General features: G+C 49.3%; 1 protein-coding gene across 6 annotated transcripts in view; it reads left to right on the forward strand.

Moving 5' to 3' along the window:
• Positions 1–44: 44 nt before the first annotated feature.
• Positions 45–19,708, forward strand: part of LOC118211533 (kinesin-like protein KIF21B) — a 67,982-nt gene continuing 48,318 nt past the window's right edge. For 4 of the 6 annotated variants that reach the window (XM_035388822.1, XM_035388823.1, XM_035388820.1 and 1 more), the window contains exon 1: positions 45–475. In XM_035388822.1, coding sequence (XP_035244713.1) covers positions 435–475 — 41 coding nt within the window. In that variant the 5' untranslated portion in view covers positions 45–434. The remainder of the gene's footprint in view (positions 476–19,708) is intronic. The other 2 variants (XM_035388819.1, XM_035388821.1) reach the window with 1 other exon arrangement.

Genomic DNA, 19,708 nt, shown 5'->3' on the forward strand with positions numbered 1-19,708 from the left:
ATGGCTGAGTATCTGTCAATCGCGAGCGGCTTCACCCGCCCCCTGGGTTCTCAGCGCCGTGGCTACACACACACATACAATGAAAGGGGAGGTTGAGTCTGAGGAGTCAGATGAGCGTCTCGCACACTTATGACAGGATATTGCAGCGGTACACGAAGAAAAAGAAAGAAAACGGAGATGGTCTTGCGATGCATCATACAGAAACCTAAAAATGACAATAACTGTAGCTGAAATCGGGACGGTGACAAAGGTAGTCTAGCAGTGTCCAGTTGTAAAATAGCTCCTCTTTTTTTTTTTTAGAAAACGTGACCCACGATTAGCCTAATTGCAGCGGTTTTGGCTCGCACAACGCTGAATATTCGTCCTTAGAGACACCAACCAACGTATTTGACAGGTAGTTTTAATTTAAAGGACAAACCTGGAACGATTACAGAATGGCGACACAGAACGACTGTTGTGTCAAGGTCTCATTAAGGTAAGGTAGAGGCGCTCCGGAATCGCCGCCTCGGTGGGGGTTAGATGAGATATTGTTGCCGACCTTTGCAATATTTGTCTGCCGCCAAGCAATTGTACGTTTCCTGTTTTTCCTCTGCTGCAACCCCATTCAATAATTGTTCTCAAAAACAATATTTTTCTAAATATAAATACATATGGGAGTCAAAAAACGCGTGCCTGGCCATTCTTTTGTGGGTGTTTCTGGTGTACAGAATAGCCTGAGGTACGGTACTTTGTCGGGCAGTGACTCGCCGAGGATAATTTTAGGCGGCTAATTGTCTTCATAATCCTCTTTATGTGGCCGGTCACTATGTAGGCTACTGTACCGCAGTCTAACGATGGCAGAAACTTGCGAGCCGCGTATCTAATAGCACAGGTGTGGTTGACAGCGCGTGATGCCAGTTGATCATTTCTGCAGGAGTCTGGGATACAGCATTGCTTGATTCCTGTCTAGCGATGACTTGCAAAGCTTTAACCGATGCTTTATGTCGGCGGAGTTTTCACTTCACTTTTTTTGCCTCCGCTCTTTGCGCAGTGACAAGTATTGCACAAAAGAAGAAAAGGAAAAAAAGAGAAACTGCAACGATAGCGGGCGTTGCAGCAACTAGCCACAGCGGTCTGACACAAAGAACTGCGGTCCCTTGAAAAACGGCGGAATGTCCTTCACCGCTTTGGCTTTGTTAGAGTAGCTTACGGATACACGCTGATTTTAGGAGTCTGTTTAGAAAACAATATTGTTTTGATCCAGCAATGCGAAGATGCTTGTACTGCGATAACCACAAATGGCATTTTCAGATTGGCTGACTTGATATTACCGGGTCTTTTACTCAAAATCGCCAGGTAGTGAGCTAGCCGTAATCACCAGCCTATTCCATAAATAAAACTTTAATAATTTTTAGTCGGTTGAACTGAATGCTGAACAAATCGGACGTATGTGATGCCATAGCCGCTGTATTGGTGTTAGGTTCAGCTTTGAAGGAATATAGAAACGCTGCCGTTATATGGGGACAAGAGGTGTGGTCTTGTCTCCAGTCTGACCACGACTGTCTACATTACCTGAATCCGCGTGGCTACAAAATTCGGCGGCACGACATTACCAAACGCGTTGCTCTGTTATGGCACAATAGAAAGAGTAGTTTGTAGAAAGAAAGAGAAAATGCACAGGGACTGTCATTACATTTTGGAGGAGGTCACGCCAGACTGCCCGAAAGCCTTCCTAATACTGAGCCGTCTCGCGCTTGCGTAAAAAGACGCATCTGAGGTGGCAATAGCTGCCCCGCAGCTGGCGCGCGGCCGCAAGTCCAGTTGTGCAGGGGTTGAGGTTTAATTAATTAATTAATTAATTAATTAATTAATCTGACGCGCAATTTAAATACAGAATTCCATAATGAGTCAAGAATACAAGGCTGATTAACTAATATGGGTGAGCTGGCCACTGCCCCCTTCCAGTAACCCCCTCCTCCCCACCCACCCCCTGAGGTGTTTAGACTGTTCCAGCTGAATTAACTTGAGCTCAATTAGTGATAGGATATGAACCGCGGGAAGGACCAGATGGGATGTCTGTGGGGGGAGGAACGTGGGTGTGGAACGTGGGCGAGTGGGTGTGGAATAGTCTTTATGTGGGAACGCTTTTGATAAGAGCCGTAGCAGTAAAATAGGCTTTCAGATTTTTGGACGTTTGGCTGACGGATTGACCAAATTAGGGGTGACCAAGTATTTTGGGGTGCTGTGATGAGGGTCAAGCGGAAGTCACATGGTCAGGCGGTGTGTCCAGGCGATGTCTCCTTCCGTGTGTATACACACCGCGCTGTCACTCAGAGTGGACGGCTCGCAGTCCATTTCCTGTTTCTCAACCATCTTTCTCTCAAAACCTTCCAGCCATTTTATTTCTTCTCGTGTTTTTAGTGCAATACACAGACATCTGTATCTTATCAGTACTGTGGTGACATGAGACGATGGTGAATGTGTGGTTGTGTTCGAAGCTCCTTTATACTTGGACATCTCACGGATGTTTCCTGTATTTAGATAGATAGACAGATGGATAGATAGATAGACAGATAGATGGATAGATAACCTTTATTTATGCAGGCACATCCCATTGAGCCCAGGGTCTCCTTCACAAGGGAGTCCTGATTACAGTACTGAGCAGATACATGAATATGAAATAAAGCAATTCCATGTATACGCAATAAAACAATTGAACCTATTGCAGCTCGTCCCACTGGTCTATCTTCTGTCCCTACTTTACTGAATCAGCCACACAGCAGATCAGTGAATCTGCAGAATTTGGCTTGGTATGGTGTCTTTAATCATTACCTGATTTAAAAAAAATCCTTCTTGGTTTCCGTGCAACAGAAGTGAAGAGGGAGGTCAGCCGGGCCTGGCAGCATGGTCTGCACCCCCAGCTCCTCGCTCACTCATATATATTTTCATAAATGCTGCTTATTGAGTTTTCCCTAAACCAAGTGTACACAAAGTCCGTTCTGTTAGCTCTCACCTCAGACACACTTTAAGCTCCTCACCGCAGAGGATGAACAAGAGAACAAGCTGTTTGCCCCCCTGAGCCGAATGATTTATTTTTTTGGGAGCGGGGTTGTCACTGAGGTTGGCCTCATCTGGGAACCATCCCGCACCACTCTGGTTCCAAAGAGCTGGAGATCAGCCGCGATACAACCAGACCTGAAGAGATTAATTAGTTCACTGGGAGCGGGGACTGATTGTGTACGGAGATGGAGGAAGTTATCTTTGCGCTTTGTGTCTGTTTTAGGTTTTCCCAGGCAGATTCCCCCAGAGAACTGAGATAACGGGAATCTTTGGCTTCTTCTGGAATAGTTCACCGAGGCTTGTCTTTGTAATGAAATTAATTTATTCTGCAATTAGGAGTTTAATGTCTAATCTTGAGAATCTGCATCATGGAAGCATCGTCACAAAAGGCAGTGAAAAACAAACAAAGAAACCTAAAACTAATAAATATTAGAAGTGAGTTTGCCTTCTTTGTTCGGTTTCTTCTCTTTTTTTTTTTTATAAAGCGCTTGTTTGATTTGTCCAAATTCAGCTCTGCTTGATGCATATAAAAAAATGACCCTTATTTGCTGTTGGATTATTGCACTTGGATTAGCTAATTTGCTAGTGCAGTAAATCTCTGGGAAAAAATGGATCTTTCCCAGTAATTACAGTTTCTGTTTGCTGAGGAGGGAAGTGCGGGGGGGACTGGGCTGTTTAGATCTGCCTCAGATTAGAGATGTTTCACGGTGGTCTTGAGATGTCGCAGCAGTTCAGCACTGCAGCCCCACAACACAGAGCCTTATAGGCTGATTGCTCCTGTGACACTGAAAAGTCACGAAGTGTAACACAACATTTCATGTATCCTCATTTCCATATGTACAGTATTTGTTCCATGTAAATGTGTTCCTGTTTTCCAAATATATACAGTGAGTGCCACAATGTTTGGGACAATGACATTGTTTTTTTTTTCTTCTTGATTTGGCACTATATTCCACCATTTTAGATTTTTTACATTTTAGACAAACAATTCATATGTGGTTAAAGTGCAGATTCTCAGTTCTTATTTGAGGGCATTTTTATACATTTTGATTCCACCATGTAGAAATTGCATAAATAGTCCTCCCATTTTAGGGCGTCATAATGTTTGGGAGAAATGGCATCACTGGTGTTTCTGAATAGTCAGGTGTGTTCGATAGCTTCCTTAGTGCAGCTATAAGAGAGCTTTCAGTATCTAGTTTTGATTCTAGCCATTTGATTGCCTTTGGAGTCTGTTTTTGACGTTTATCAACATGAGGTCCAGAGTTGTGCCAATGAAAGTCAAGGAAGCCATTATGAGGCTGATAAATAAGAATAAAAGTCAAAGACATAGGCCAAACCGTAGGCTAACCAAAATTAACTTCTTGGAACATTATTAAGAAGAAAGAGAGCAGTGGTGAGCTCAGTAATCACAAAGAGCCCTCTGTTTCAGTATCTTCTGTTGATCTCAGGAAGAGGTGTAGTCTTAATTTGGTCTTTTTTGTTGAAGCGCTGGAGGTCGTGCTGATGTGCTGAAGGTCACGGGTTCGGAACAGTGGGTCACAGCGGGCTGTCCGAAACATGCCCGTGGCTCTCCTCAGTATAAATAGCGGTTGACACCCCTTTCTCTGTCTGTCTTGATCGCAGAAAATAACTCCACATGTTTCAGCCCAGCTGTTAAAAAGTGGATTTAAAAGGCGCTTCACAGCCGCGGCAGCCCAGTGTGCATAAAGAGGGGTCCTGAGCCGGGGTAATCACAGGAGCACCAACACCTCCGCTTTAATGGAACAGGATGGCAAACATTTCAACATTGGGGACATTTTCCGCAAAGGCAGCAGGAAGCAGAAGTCTCAGTGTGGAGTTTCAGTGCTTATTGGAGTCTCAGTGCTTTTCAGAGTCTCAGTGTGGAGTCTTAGTGTGGAGTCTCAGTGCTTATTGTAGTCTCAGTGCCCATCAGAGTCTCAGTGTGGAGTCTCAGTGCTTATTGGAGTCTCAGTGTGGAGTCTCAGTGCTTATTGAAGTCTCAGTGTGGAGTCTCAGTGTGGAGGCTCAGTGCCCATTGGAGTCTCAGTGTGGAGTCTCAGTGCTTATTGGAGTCTCAGTGTGGAGTCTCAGTGCCCATCGGAGTCTCAGTGTGTCACCTGTGTAGAGGTACGTCCGCATTAGCTGCAGTGTCCTGCCCATTGAAGGCCCTCACTGTCTGAGAGGGGAAGAGCTCACTGTATGCAATGCAGACCAGGTCACTTAGCACAAATTATAACCGACAGCTGTGATAATCCTCTATCACGGCTGCCTGTTCTCCACAGTCCACCCCCCCTCGCCCCCCCTCCCTGTGCGCAGGCCACACTGTGGGCAGGCTTCAGCACTGATTCTGCTGTGGGGGGGCGAGGGGGGGGGGGGTAGAATTAGTGAATTGATGGTGTCCTCTTTGTGAATGGGTAATCGGGTCTTTGGACAGAGCCCTGAGGGGGAGGGAGGGAAAGAAAAGGGTGGTTGTGCAGGAAAGAGAAAAGGGCTGGGGGGGGGGAGGAGGCAGGAAGTGTGTGTCCCCCCTCCGTCACCCTCCCCCCCCCCCACTCCGTCAGTGTCAAAGGGCTGCTGTAGAGAAAATAAACCCGGCCTCTCTCTGGGTTCTACAAAGAGCAGTTTTTTAATTGCTAGCGTGTCGTGGGAGATGTGGCTGAGGACATGCTGGAGGAGACACCGTCACGGAGTTTGGGCTCTTGGAGGACCCCGCCGACCGGAACCAGAACCTTGAGGCGATTTTGGATCCCACACCCGTCCCTCACCTGCCTAGCACCCAGGCGGTGACTCTAACCTGGGGGGACGGGACAGGACTCACTCCAGTCCTGAAGGGCTGTTCTGTGTTCCGGTTTCTATTCCCACCCATTTACCTTAGTTTCGGTTTCCTAACCGCTCCACTCCGGTTCACTCTTGTACTTGAGCTCTGTTGGATAAACATGCAGTCTGGAGCTGTAGGTGGTGCTTACAGTATACACATGTCAAGACATGATTGAGCCAATTAAAGAATTAATGGCAGAAGTTGTCCTAAAATCCTGAAACGGACCGGCCCTTATTGTGGACCCCCTGCTCTAGGCGAGGAGCAGTGGTCCTGAGCAGCACAGGTATGTTGCGGTGGTGTGCTGTGCGGGCTGCGCGTGGGACAAGGCGGCTCGTTCCCATTAGCAACGCTGTACCTCTCAAACGCTGACCTTTGACCCTCTCCTCCCTTCCATATGCACTCCAGTACGGCGGTAACAGTTTTATCGCCATTTAGCAGGGCTTCCACTGCTTTCGTTTGTTCCATACCGTCCATTCCCAAAGCCGCATGTTCACTGAGTCCATCCAGGTTATCCTTACGTTAGGATACAATGCCAGAGCCCCGGAAGGGGATCGAACCCGTGACCTACGCTGCCGTGCTGGAATGCTCCTCTCCGTGGAACGGCAGTGAGTGAGGACGCTCGCCGTGTGGGATAGCGGTGAGATGAATCGCGGCTAATGATTAGCGGCCGATCCCACGCACCAGGCCAGTCAGACTCTCTCTCTCTGTGTAAGCTGGTCCAGGTGGGCTGGCTGTAATCGGAAGCTCCTCCCTCCTGTAGTGAATGACCGTGGCTGTGAGTCCAGCTGTCAGTCAAATCCCCTGCTGTGGAGCGTGTGGATGGAGGCGGGTGCTGGCAGTGATGTCGTTCTTGTGCACTTTACTGTCACGTGACACGGGAGGAAATTATACAGATTTACGACTCATTGATTCTGTACAAATGGAGAGGGCTGAATGAGAGCTGTGCGTGTGCATGTGTGTGTGTGCGTGTTCGTGTGTTTGTCTGTGTCTTTGTCTGTCTGTGTGTGTGTACGCGTGTGTGTATGCGCGTGTGAGTTCTGAGCTGATACTGTATTATGTGCTCAAAGTGAACATTGACTTTGCACTGTGTGGTCAGACACACCAAACGCACGAGAAAGGAGATGATTGTTCAGTGGTGATGTTAAAAATAGCTCAGCGCAGAACAACCGCGTTGGTCTGTCTGTGTGGCAAGCCTCTGTCTGTTCCTGTTCCTGTCTCACCTGCATGTGTGTGTGTGTGTGTGTGTGTGTGTGTGCGTGTGTGTGCGTGTGTGTGCGTACGTGTGTGCCTGTGTGTGTGTGTGTGTGTGTGAGTGCCTGTGTGTGTGTGCCTGCCTGCCTGTGTGAGTGCCTGTGTGTGTGTGCGCCTGCCTGCCTGTGTGTGTGTGTGTGTGTGTGTGTGTGCGTGTGTGTGCGTACGTGTGCGCGTGCGCGTGTGTCTCCCGAGGTTTCGGAACCTCTGCACCCTCGACGGACCCCAGGGGTAGCAGAGGTGCTGAACAGCCCCGGGGCCATGTCACACGCGCGGTGCATGCTGGGAGACGGGCTGAGTCTGGCCCCTCAGGGTACGGACAGGCAGACACTGCGGAGTCCGGGTGCCTTTCATGTTTATCAGCAGCTCCCGCAGACGCTGGGTCTGAGCCTGGGGAGGGAAGGGGTGCTCACAAGGGGGGGTAAATCCAGACTCTCAGCACTGGGTCACACACCCCCATGCTGGGTCAGGCTGCTGTGAGAGGGCTTGGTTCTGGAGGGGCTGGGTCCGTTCAGTGGTTGAGATGTACAGCACCATTCAAACCAGCAGTTGCTCATTTAGCTTAAAGTGTTTAAGGTAAATAAGGCTGATTCATGAACATCAGTCATGTGACTGGTGGATGCCACACCTGTACAAGGAAGGTGGCTAACCTTTAGCATAATGTCCATTTTTGGCATATGTAACAAAGACCTATAGCACTTGGCACAAGACCAAGAAGAACAGGGTGGCAGTGCAGAGAACTGGGATAGTAGCCTCCACGGTTGTAAATTTCCAGCAAAATTGATTGTATGTACAATACACACACTCTCTCTCTCTCTCTCTCTCTCTCTCTCTCTCTCTCTCTCTCTCTCTCTCTCTCTCTCTCTCTCTCTCTCTCTCTCTCTCTCTCTCTCTCTCTCTCTCTCTCTCTCTCTCTCTCTCTCTCTCTCTCTCTCTCTCTCTCTCTCTCTCTCTCTCTCTCTCTCTCTCACACACACACACACACACAGACACACATTCTCTCTCTCACACACACACACACACACACACACACACACTCAGCTGCACCTCCCTGCAGCTCAGGGGCTGACTGACCTTCAGCTCTGCAGTCAGAGGGGGAATCTGAACCCGTTTCAGCACAGCTTCCTGAGTGTGAGTGTGTATCTGTGTGTGTGTGTGAGTTTAAGTGAGTGTGTGTGTGTGTGTGTGTGTGTGTATAGTGTGTATAGTGTGTATAGCGTGTAATGTCATACTGCATTTTCAGAGAGACTCTCTAATTGTTCAAAGTGATATTGGCTTCACCCCCCCCGCCCCCCAGATCAGTAGACAGGGCTCAGGCTGCAGCGATTGGCCCAGTTTTGGGGCAGCTCTGAAGCGGAAGCGTGCGGCTCTGTGACATCATCAATGTTCATCATCTTCCGCGGCAGGGTGCCCTGGCTCGCCGTCCCGTCCTTAACAAGATTCCCGTCCCCGGATCAGTTCCACTCTCACAGGATCAGCTCGCTGAGGGGCGGGTTTGCAATCCACACCCCCAAAGCTTCACCACCCCCAAAGCTTCCACACCCCCAAAGCTTCCAGAGCATCAAAGCTAACGGGACTGCTCTCCTGTATTGCTGCTGCTTTGTCTTGGGGACTTACGTATGGCTCCATACTGCAAATTAGGGTCAGTGCTTCGCCCCGTGTTTTATCACATGTATTTAATCAATTTTGAGGGAGTAGGAGGGGGGGGGTGGTAGTGGTCACATGACCCGTTTTGCGCGTAAATCAAAGAGCAGTCCTCCTAAAGGCGCCTCCGACGCATTTTATCTTCTGGATTCCGCCACCTGGCTCTCTCTCTCTTTCTCTCTCGGGCAATCCGAGCGTTCGGACGCCTTTGTCCAACCCTTCGGACAGTGCTGCCCGGACCATCGTCATGGCGATGCAAAGCGACAGCACTTGAGCGGAGGATGGCGTGAGCTCTCACGCTGCCCCCCCCAACCTCCCCACTGCCTCAGGGTGGGTCCGGGGGGGGCCTGGGGGGGCTGGGGTGGTCCTGTAGAGGCTTGCCGCTCATTAGTGTCCCACACCACGCCCCTCTCCTGTCACACGGAGTGCTTTTGACACCCTTACGGGAGATACGCCACTGCTGTGAGAGATCTCGCCCCGAGCGGTCAGCAGCTCTGATGACCTGCACTAATTAGCCTTTCCTGCGCGGCTGCCGCGTGTGTGCTGCTAGCACTGTGCTGCTAATGCTTAGCGCTGTGCTGCTAGCACTGTGCTGCTAATGCTTAGCGCTGTGCTGCTAGCGATGTGCTCCTAATGCTTAGCGCTGTGCTGCTAGCGATGTGCTCCTAATGCTTAGCATTGTGCTGCTAGCACTGTGCTCCTAATGCTTAGCATTGTGCTGCTAGTGGTGTGCTCCTAATGCTTAGCATTGTGCTGCTAGCGGTGTGCTCCTAATGCTTAGCATTGTGCTGCTAGCGGTGTGCTCCTAATGCTTAGCATTGTGCTGCTAGCGGTGTGCTCCTAATGCTTAGCATTGTGCTGCTAGCACTGTGCTGCTAATGCTTAGCATTGTGCTGCTAGCGATGTGCTCCTAATGCTTAGCATTGTGCTGCTAGCGATGTGCTCCTAATGCTTAGCATTGTGCTGCTAGCGGTGTGCTCCTAATGCTTAGCGCTGTGCTGCTAGCGATGTGCTCTTAATGCTTAGCGCTGTGCTGCTAGCGGTGTGCTCCTAATGCTTAGCGCTGTGCTGCTAGCACTGTGCTCCTAATGCTTAGCGCTGTGCTGCTAGCGGTGTGCTCCTAATGCTTAGCGCTGTGCTGCTAGCGTTGTGCTGCTACTGCTGTCCTGCTTGTGCTGTACTGCTAGCGCTGTGCTGCTAATGCTTAGCGCTGTGCTGCTAGCGATGTGCTCTTAATGCTTAGCGCTGTGCTGCTAGCGGTGTGCTCCTAATGCTTAGCGTTGCGCTGCTAGTGCTGTGCTGCTTGTGCTGTACTGCTAGCGCTGTGCTAACTGGATGTAATGTACAGTAGTGATGATGATGATGATAATGAGGTGGATGGAGCAGTGTGGACTGCACTGTGCCATGACTGACAGGGCTGTTTGAGGAGTGGGGGGGGGGGGTGAGTTATGTGTAAAACCACAATCCTGTTAAATGGGTGTGGTGATAAATGGGGCAGGGGGGTGGGGGGTGTTCCTGCAGATCAATCAGTCTTAGAGAGGCAGTGGAGCAGGAGAACTGTAGTGGGGAAGTGGAGTTGGGTTCTGGGTGGGGTTGGGACATGTAGCAGGCTGGGGGGGTTTGCTCTTATTAGCAGATTTGGGGGTTGGGTCATGTACCCGGTTTTGGGGGGTTTTGGTCATGCAGCAGATGTAAATCTCAGCTGTGGGGGCTGTAGTTGCCCCCCATGCCCCCCCCCCCCTGCCCGCCATGCCCAGTCCTGGCAGGCGTTTGGGAGGCGCTTGGTGGGCAGAGGGCCGCTGGCAGGACTGTGGGCACCCGTGCCAGACTGGCGATGAGACGGATGACAGACGAGAGAGAGGAGGGTGGCAGCCCCACCCCTGTGCACCGTCCCGCCACCACCTGCCCCCCCCCAGCTGCTCTCCTTCCCCAAAGTGACCCTAACTTCCTCGTCTCGCCACCCCTCTGCCGCGTAACCAAGGTTACGGAGCTCTCAGGGTGCACTCATGGTTCGGCTCGTCAGAACCGCACCTGTGCTCCGTTTGTGGGGGTTTCCTTTATGGCCGTTCTGAGAGCTGAATGGAGCACAGCCGTATGACTGCTCGGGCTGCATGTCAGCAACCAAATATTTCTTCAGCCAGATCCTTTATCAGTGAAGTCAGGCCTACCTGCAGTTCTTTACATGTTACATATTACACTTTTCTGGCTGTTGCTATTAAGACATTATAACCCTTAATAACTGTAGGATCAAAGTGCAAAATGTTATTAATAATATCATCAGTAGACATCATGCCGCATAGCTTTAATAATGGCATTAGGAGACATAACATAACATCAATATTAACAATAGCAGCCATAGCATATAGCAGTAATGACATTCGTGGCTACACCATACCTTTAATAATAGCATTAGCCTACATTGCATAGCATTAGGAGAGATAGCATAGCACTATTAGTAATCTTTTCACTGTTTTCATTCTGATTCACCTGAGCACTATATACACAATAATCGATTAATTAACTATTGCTAGACCTCCGTGTTACAGTGTATGGACAGAATTTTTTCCTCCCATGATCCAAAGCATTTTTTTTTGAGGATTATTTTTGTTTAAAGCTAACCTTGGTGGTGATTCAGAAGGCACCATATTCCTCTTCCTGGAGCAACATTTTCTTTTTTTTTGCCTTTAACAGCTCAACATCTCATTGCACAGTGGCTTTGTGCGCCAGAGAGTATCTGGTGTGATGACAGGCGAACATTCCTCTAGACCCTGCAGTGTTCCATCGCAAATCGCCGTCCTTCACTGTCATTGGCCAATCGATACTGTCGCTGAAATACAAGATGGAGGCTGGGGGGGGCGGAAATGGGAAATGGTCCTCGCTCATGAAGAAGGATGTGTTTCTGTAGTGGATGTGTTTCTATAGCGGATGTGTTTCTGTAGCGGATGTGTGTATATAGTGGAAGAGTTTCTGTAGTGGATGTGTTTCTGTAGTGGATGTGTTTCTATAGTGGATGTGTTTCTGTAGTGGATGTGTGTATATAGCGGATGTGTTTCTGTAGTGGATGTGTGTATATAGTGGATGTGTTTCTATAGTGGATGTGTTTCTATAGTGGGTGTGTTTCTGTAGTGGATGTGTTTCTATAGTGGATGTGTTTATATAGTGGATGTGTTTCTGTAGTGGATGTGTGTATATAGTGGATGTGTTTCTGTAGTAGATGTGTTTCTATAGTGGATGTGTTTCTGTAGTGGATGTGTTTCTGTAGTAGATGTGTTTCTATAGTGGATGTGTTTCTATAGTGGATGTGTGTATATAGTGGATGTGTTTCTGTAGTGGATGTGTTTCTATAGTGGATGTGTTTCTGTAGTGGATGTGTGTATATAGTGGATGTGTTTATATAGTGGATGTGTGTATATAGTGGATGTGTGTATATGGTGGATGTGTTTCTGTAGTGGATGTGTTTCTATAGTGGATGTGTTTCTGTAGTGGATGTGTGTATATAGTGGATGTGTTTCTGTAGTGGATGTGTTTATATAGTGCCTCACATCCCTTCAACTCACCAGAGCTTAATGCTGAGGTGTGGAGCCAGAAGGCAGGATAGTGAAATCGTCCGCCCATTTCTTTCAGCTCTGAAATCTTCCTCCCATTTCTTTCAGCTCTGAAATCTTCCGCCCATTTCTTTCCAAAGCCGCTCTGCCAGGGAGCTGAAGCGTTAGACAAACCCTCCAGAGTTAATCTTCTGTTCCTCTTCAACAGCCGCTGAGGTGATTCATTCTGTTATGTGCAGAAGAAGATTCAGCCTTTTCTGCATAACATAATCCGATTTGTGACCCCATAAGCTTTGCATCAATTAAAAAATGAATTTCTGTAATTTTATCTATACAGATTTCATTTTTAAAAAGAGGAATGTAATTATAATTCCTTTCCCGAGAAAAGATCCAAGCCTTAAAGGCATACAATGCATGATTTTCTACTTTGAATATATTGTAAAAATACCATGCTCAGTCACATCTATGACGCACTGGCAGTCTCTTCATATTTGCCGAATCCGTGCTCCCCTGCCTGTATTTTTTAAAGATGTGTTTGGGACATTTTTGGACGTGATGCTGTTTTCTGTGTGGGGAGGGGTGGGTGTGGCTACAGAGCCTGTGGGGAGGAGTCAGGTTTCAGCACAGCGTTTGTAGCTCGTTGGCTACTGCAATGGCGGAGGTGAAGAAGCACAAGCACAGCGAAGCGAAACGACTAGCCGACAGGGCTCTTTCAACAACCAGAGGCAACCTTGGAATAGCTTTTCCTTGATGGCACCTGCTATCAAAAAACTACACGAGACTACACACATTCCTTTGCCACCCAGATACTTCTGCTGTTTAGTTTGCAGAGGGGTTTCGTACAGTTGGTGACCTTGACGTGATAAGTTTTGGGTTCTTGCTGTTGGTGTATCCGAGGGGTTTCTTACATTATAACCAGTCCAAAAACCGATCAGACGGGCCGTAAATTGACTCGACCATGTTTTGTTCCTGTGAACCCACACCGTCGGCCGGCCCGAGGTGGAAGGGTTCCCGCTCTTGGTTCTGGTTGCTTCCAGTGTTTCTTCCTGCATGCCAACCAGGCAGTTTCCCCTCGCCATCGTCTCTGTCTGGCTGGCCCTGTGGGGGGGGGGGGGGGGGGGGGGGGTTGAGGCCGGGGGGGTAAACTGTGACGCCAGACAGAACGTCATCCTGGTCCTGCTCCGCCTTTGAACTCTAAAGTCTGTCCTACAGAACCACTGCGATTTGATTTGCCCTGTGCTGAACAAACTAAGTGAGCTCTAGCAAGCCGAGTAACTGAGCCAGCGCGTGTGGGGGGGGAGTTCATTCATGGGGGGCACAGCGGTGTGCGTTTATTTTAAATGAAATCGTTGCACAGTGAGGGGCGAAGGTGAAGCCCTGCTGCGTAACGGCGGCTCTCCCCAGGAGCTCGCCCCCGGTGCTGTGCGGCGGGAGAAGTGCCGGCAGCGGCGGTGTTTACTCCGGACCGGCCGGGGAATGTCCAAGCCGCTCAGGAGATTACCCCGTGTCAGCAGGTCCCCTGCTGCCTCCAGCTTACATAAGGTAAGACTTTAATAAGCCTCGTCTGATATACCATAAACACGCAGCGTTTGAGATGGAATGAAAGGACCCTGTTAACTCCAGCGAGCAGAGCTCAGGCACTTTTCCCCGTTAACCCTGTAAGGTGTGAGATCGCAAAATATGCGATTAGAATGTTGTTCACTGAACATTCTAACATTCTAACGATGGTGCAACAGTCACCACTGCACCGCTGTTAATTGAAAGCGATGGAGTTCTAGAACACTGGCTTAGAATTTTGAGAAAACATTGCAAAAAAAAAAAAAAAGCCAAAGGGTTAAAGTGGGTTAGAGGGGGTGAGATGTGGCTTCTGAAATGAGGGCTGGTGTTTGGTGTCCTCAGAGTCCCGGGCCGCTTTGTCTGCCGCCGGCTGCGCTTTTGGTGCTTTTCACCGGAACCTGACACCGCGCTCGCGGTGCGAGCTGCAGTTCCTCACAGAACAGAGGGTCGGGTTAGGGTCAGGGTTAGGGTTAGGGTTAGGGTCAGGGTTAGGGTCAGGGTTAGGGTTAGGGTTAGGGTTAGGGTTAGGGTTAGGCCGGGAGACTCCCGTGAGCAGGATGCCGCTGCAGTGGAACATTCCAGATCTCTGCGTTTGGCTGCTCTCCAGGGGCAGCTGTGGGTCCAGCCTCGCAGTACGACATCCCTTCTGTCCTGTGGTCTGTCGAAAACGCACCTCCCCCCCCACCGGGGACCGTACCCCCTGCGCGAACCCGCTCTCTGAGAGGTGAGAGCACACATGGCTCGTCTGTCAGGTGACCCTTGACCTCTACAGCGTGGAGATCTGCAGAGAGGGCAGCCCGGAAGCAGTCCAGTCTCACAGAAAAAAGCTGTCCCCCCCCCCCCCCCAACATCTGCAGGTGTTCCTGATTTACTAGCAAACCCCTCTCACCTCTGTCCCACACAGAAGCAGAGGGACGTCCTGACCTGGAATTTCTCTGCTTGCTCTTTTCAGTGCAGGTGAATTATGGCTGCAGTGTAGCACAGAGGTTAGGGAACTGGGGTTGTGACTTGGAAGGTCGTGGGTTTGATTCCCAATAAGGCAGTTACCCAGAACTGCATCTGTAAAATATCCAGCTGTGTAAATAATCGTATGTTTTCTCTGTTAAAAAATTGCACCCTGGATAAGATCCACTTGTGAATACGGAAATGTCATGTGATGTTTGTGGTAAGTGGGTCCTGAATCGGCAGCGGTAACAATGAGAGCTGGGCTTTTTGTTCTGTGTGAATGAAAGGAGGGGAAGTAGCAGGAGGAGGTGGGGGGGGGGGGGGCGGGGGGGAGGAGGTGGGTCAGGACATGCTCAGGTAGCTTTCAGTACCTGTCAAGGTGTGATGACAGAAGAGCATTGTTAGCTTTTAGGGGAATGAATGAAGTTCTGTTAGCACACGGGGCTGCTGTTTAGACCTGGCAGCTGGGGAGTTTGAGCTGCTGCAGATGTGCAGGTAAACAGGTAATGTCCTGTACAGACTGTTTAAAGGTACATGACACTGTAGGGAGGTTCAGTGTGCACAATCACTATCACATGTACACAGACACACAACAGAACACATACACACACACACACACACATACACTCTCTCTCTCTCTTTCTCTCTCTCTCTCACACGCAGACACAGACACACACACACAAGTACAGATACACCCATGCACCACACGTGCATATTATGAGGCAGCATATCTGATTGCTTTCAGGTCAGAGCCTCTCTCTGTTTTCGGTCTTCTTGGTCATTCTGACCACAGAGCTGATTCCACGCACGTTCCTGTTCTGCTGGGTTTGAGTAAAGTCACTCCCTGTGCTGTTCAGGGTCAGAATAGCATGGTAGTGTAGCATAATGGTTAGCAAACTGGGCCTGCAGCTCTGAGGTTGTAGGTTCTATTGCCAGTGTACCCCTGAGCGAAGTCCTTGAAGGTGAGCTGCTTCAGTAAATATCCAGCTGTATAAATGGACTGTATGTAATGAATATAAGCTGTGTGAGTCACTCTGGATTAGAGCACCCACTATATGCCTAAATGTAAAGCACAGGAAGTGGGGGTGGGGGAGGGGGGGCACTTTATTTGTAGAATTCTGTCCTCATTTCATGATAAAATGCCTCTGAGATTAAAGTGCACTGTGTCCTGTGTGGGGCGATGCACCATATGGCTTTTGTAAGACACACTGGAGTCTGAGCTGAGACAGGCTGTGGTCCTGGCTTTCAACAGCCAATGGGCTGGCCGTGTGTAAAAGATGGGGGTGGGTGCACTGCCGGTTAGCTGAACAGCGCTGTTACATTGTTACGCTCACTGTTAGCTGAACAGAGCTGTTACATTGTTACACTCACTGTTAGCTGAACAGCGCTGTTACATTGTTACGCTCGCTGTTAGCTGAACAGCGCTGTTACATTGTTACGCTCACTGTTAGCTGAACAGCGCTGTTACATTGTTGTGCTCACTGTTAGCTGAACAGCGCTGTTACATTGTTGTGCTCGCTGTTAGCTGAACAGTGCTGTTACATTGTTACGCTCCCTGTTAGCTGAACAGCGCTGTTACATTGTTACGCTCCCTGTTGGCTGAACAGCGCTGTTACATTGTTACGCTCCCTGTTGGCTGAACAGCGCTGTTACATTGTTGTGCTCACTGTTAGCTGAACAGTGCTGTTACATTGTTACGCTCGCTGTTCGCTGAACAGTGCTGTTACATTGTTACGCTCGCTGTTAGCTGAACAGTGCTGTTACATTGTAACGCTCACTGTTAGCTGAACAGCGCTGTTACATTGTTACGCTCACTGTTAGCTGAACAGTGCTGTTACATTGTTGTGCTCACTGTTAGCTGAACAGCGCAGTTACATTGTTACGCTCACTGTTAGCTGAACAGTGCTGTTACATTGTTACGCTCACTGTTAGCTGAACAGTGCTGTTACATTGTTACGCTCACTGTTAGCTGAACAGTGCTGTTACATTGTTACGCTCACTGTTAGCTGAACAGCGCTGTTACATTGTTACGCTCACTGTTAGCTGAACAGTGCTGTTACATTGTTACGCTCACTGTTAGCTGAACAGCGCTGTTACATTGTTACGCTCACTGTTAGCTGAACAGCACTGTTACATTGTTACACTCACTGTTAGCTGAACAGCGCTGTTACATTGTTACACTCGCTGTTAGCTGTACAGCGCTGTTACATTGTTACGCTCGCTGTTAGCTGAACAGCGCTGTTACATTGTTACGCTCACTGTTAGCTGAACAGCGCTGTTACATTGTTACGCTTGCTGTTAGCTGAACAGTGCTGTTACATTGTTACGCTCACTGTTAGCTGAAGAGCGCTGTTACATTGTTACGCTTGCTGTTAGCTGAACAGCGCTGTTACATTGTTACGCTCACTGTTAGCTGAACAGCGCTGTTACATTGTTACGCTCGCTGTTAGCTCTTTTTGAGCCGCACGCTTAATGCATCTCCATGGTGTTTGGTGGAGCGCGGCTCTTGCCTGAGGCCCTGTTGTGTGGGCAGATGAGTCTGTCTGTGTACGCAGAACACAGAGGCCTGTTGTGGGCGTGCCTGTCCCTGTTCCAGCTGCCTGTGGTTCTGTCTCTCACAGTCCTGCAGTGCTCATCAGTGTGCTTCTATCTGAGAGGACCTGAATGAATAAATATGTATGTGCATATATATTTTATATATATGTGTGTGTATATTTATATACACACACATACAGTATGTGTACACTTTATATATATATTTGTGTGTATATATATTTTTGTGTACATGTACTGTATATAAAGTGTAAGCTGTTTCTATATTATTCTGTCTGTAAAATTTGTGAATGAAAAGGTTTAAAGCTCAGTAGCCTGGTTGCTTCTGTAGCGCTGTGTGAGTGATTGCAGCTTTTGATCACCCAGAGCATGTAAATAGCCTGGCTGGCACAAAGCCTGCTGGGTAATCTGGCCCTGCCAGGAGAGAGAGAGAGAGAGAGAGAGTGGGATCTATGCAAATCCCTGCTATCAGCTCGGAGAGAATAAAACCCTCGGAAACTAAATACGGGATTGGCTGAACCAGGAGAGGAGGAAACTGGCCCCTGTGTTTTCTCTCAAGGCGCGAGGAGCGTTTAAAAACAAAACGGAATACTGTGCCATCTGCAGTTAGTGACCTCGCTTCTCCCCACACACGGACGTGGGTCTGTGCCATGGGCAGGCTCACAGGGCCTGTGACAGTTCACTGGGTTTTTCTTTTCTGTATCTTGACGGTGATGATCGCTAATTGCAAGATGGCGACGCTGTACGTGTGCGAGGTCGGGACGGGGGGTTTGGGGCCACGGGGGGCGGGGAGTGCCCGGGGACCCTCAAGAAATCGTGCTGTAATTGTGCTGGAATGGGGTGGCTTGGGGTCGTGTGGGGCCCAATGTGACATCATTTTTCATGGCACCCAAAATCCCTGGGTGGGCCCCTGCCACAGATATCACTGTTCAGTGTGAGGAGTGTATGACTCCCTGTCTGTGCGCTAACCCTGTCTGTGTGCTAACCCTGTCTGTGCGCTAACCCTGTCTGTGTGCTAACCCTGCCTGTGCGCTAACCCTGTCTGTGTGCTAACCTTGTCTGTGTGCTAACCCTGTCTGTGCACTAACCCTGTCTGTGCGCTAACCCTGTCTGTGCGCTAACCTTGTCTGTGCGCTAACCCTGTCTGTGCACTAACCCTGTCTGTGCGCTAACCCTGTCTGTGTGCTAACCCTGTCTGTGTGCTAACCCTGTCTGTGCGCTAACCTTGTCTGTGCGCTAACCCTTTCTGTGCGCTAACCCTGTCTGTGCGCTAACCCTGTCTGTGCGCTAACCCTGTCTGTGTGCTAACCCTGTCGGTGCGCTAACCCTGTCTGTGCGCTAACCCTGTCTGTGCGCTAACCCTGCCTGTGCACTAACCCTGTCTGTGTGCTAACCTTGTCTGTGCGCTAACCCTGTCTGTGTGCTAACCTTGTCTGTGCGCTAACCCTGTCTGTGTGCTAACCCTGTCTGTGCGCTAACCCAGTCTGTGCGCTAACCCTGTCTGTGCGCTAACCCTGTCTGTGCGCTAAGTGCTGCTGCCATTGTAGATGTGATGCAAAGCCCGCGCTCACAGACGATAAACACACTTCCTGCGTGTTTACTTGGCCGGGTCAGCGTCTGGGTCAGTGGATCCATCGGCGGGGCCGGGGAGGCGGTTCTGTGTGTGGGCTCGCCTTCACTTCCTGTCTGCGCCGCGCAATTAACAACCGCAAAAATAACACGGCATCGCATGCGTCACTGCAGCTGCAGCAATAAAGACAATTTCCTTCAACTTTTTTACCTGCGAAAATAAAATAAACTTCCCCGGGGAACAGTATATCAACTCAGAATGCACTGCGTCAGCACTTTGAAGCCCTGTATTGAGGGGCTGATGTTCTATTTTATTTTTTGTTGTACTGTTGCTGGTTTTTTAGTGGTGTGTACTCTGTCCACAGAGGAGCTGAATAAAAGGTGCTAACAAGCAGTCCTGGGCTGCTGTTGTGTTTGCTTGTGTTTATTTTGGGGAACTCGATTGTCGAATGTGACAAACGCTGTGGACTGACGCTGATGTTGTTGGCGGGGGTTGCTGAGTGAGTATTCCTGTGAAACGACGGGTTCCAGCCGTCGCTAGCCGAGGGCGTCTCGATAGCATCCGCGGGCGCGTTTATTATTTTAAATAAATGTTTACGAGCGTGCGCTGAAACTCTAGATTTTCCCGAGCCTGTACCCCCCCCCCCCACACCTTGCTCAGTGAGTGTTGTGAACATGGGGTCTTGGTCCAGTCGGAGCTGGTGCTCAGTGAGTGTTGTGAACGCGCGGTCTTGGTCCAGTTGGAGCTGGTTCTCAGTGAGTGTTCTGAACGTGCGGTCTTGGTCCA

The sequence above is a fragment of the Anguilla anguilla genome, chromosome 13 (genome assembly GCF_013347855.1).
Source record: "Anguilla anguilla isolate fAngAng1 chromosome 13, fAngAng1.pri, whole genome shotgun sequence".
Lineage (NCBI taxonomy): Eukaryota > Metazoa > Chordata > Actinopteri > Anguilliformes > Anguillidae > Anguilla > Anguilla anguilla.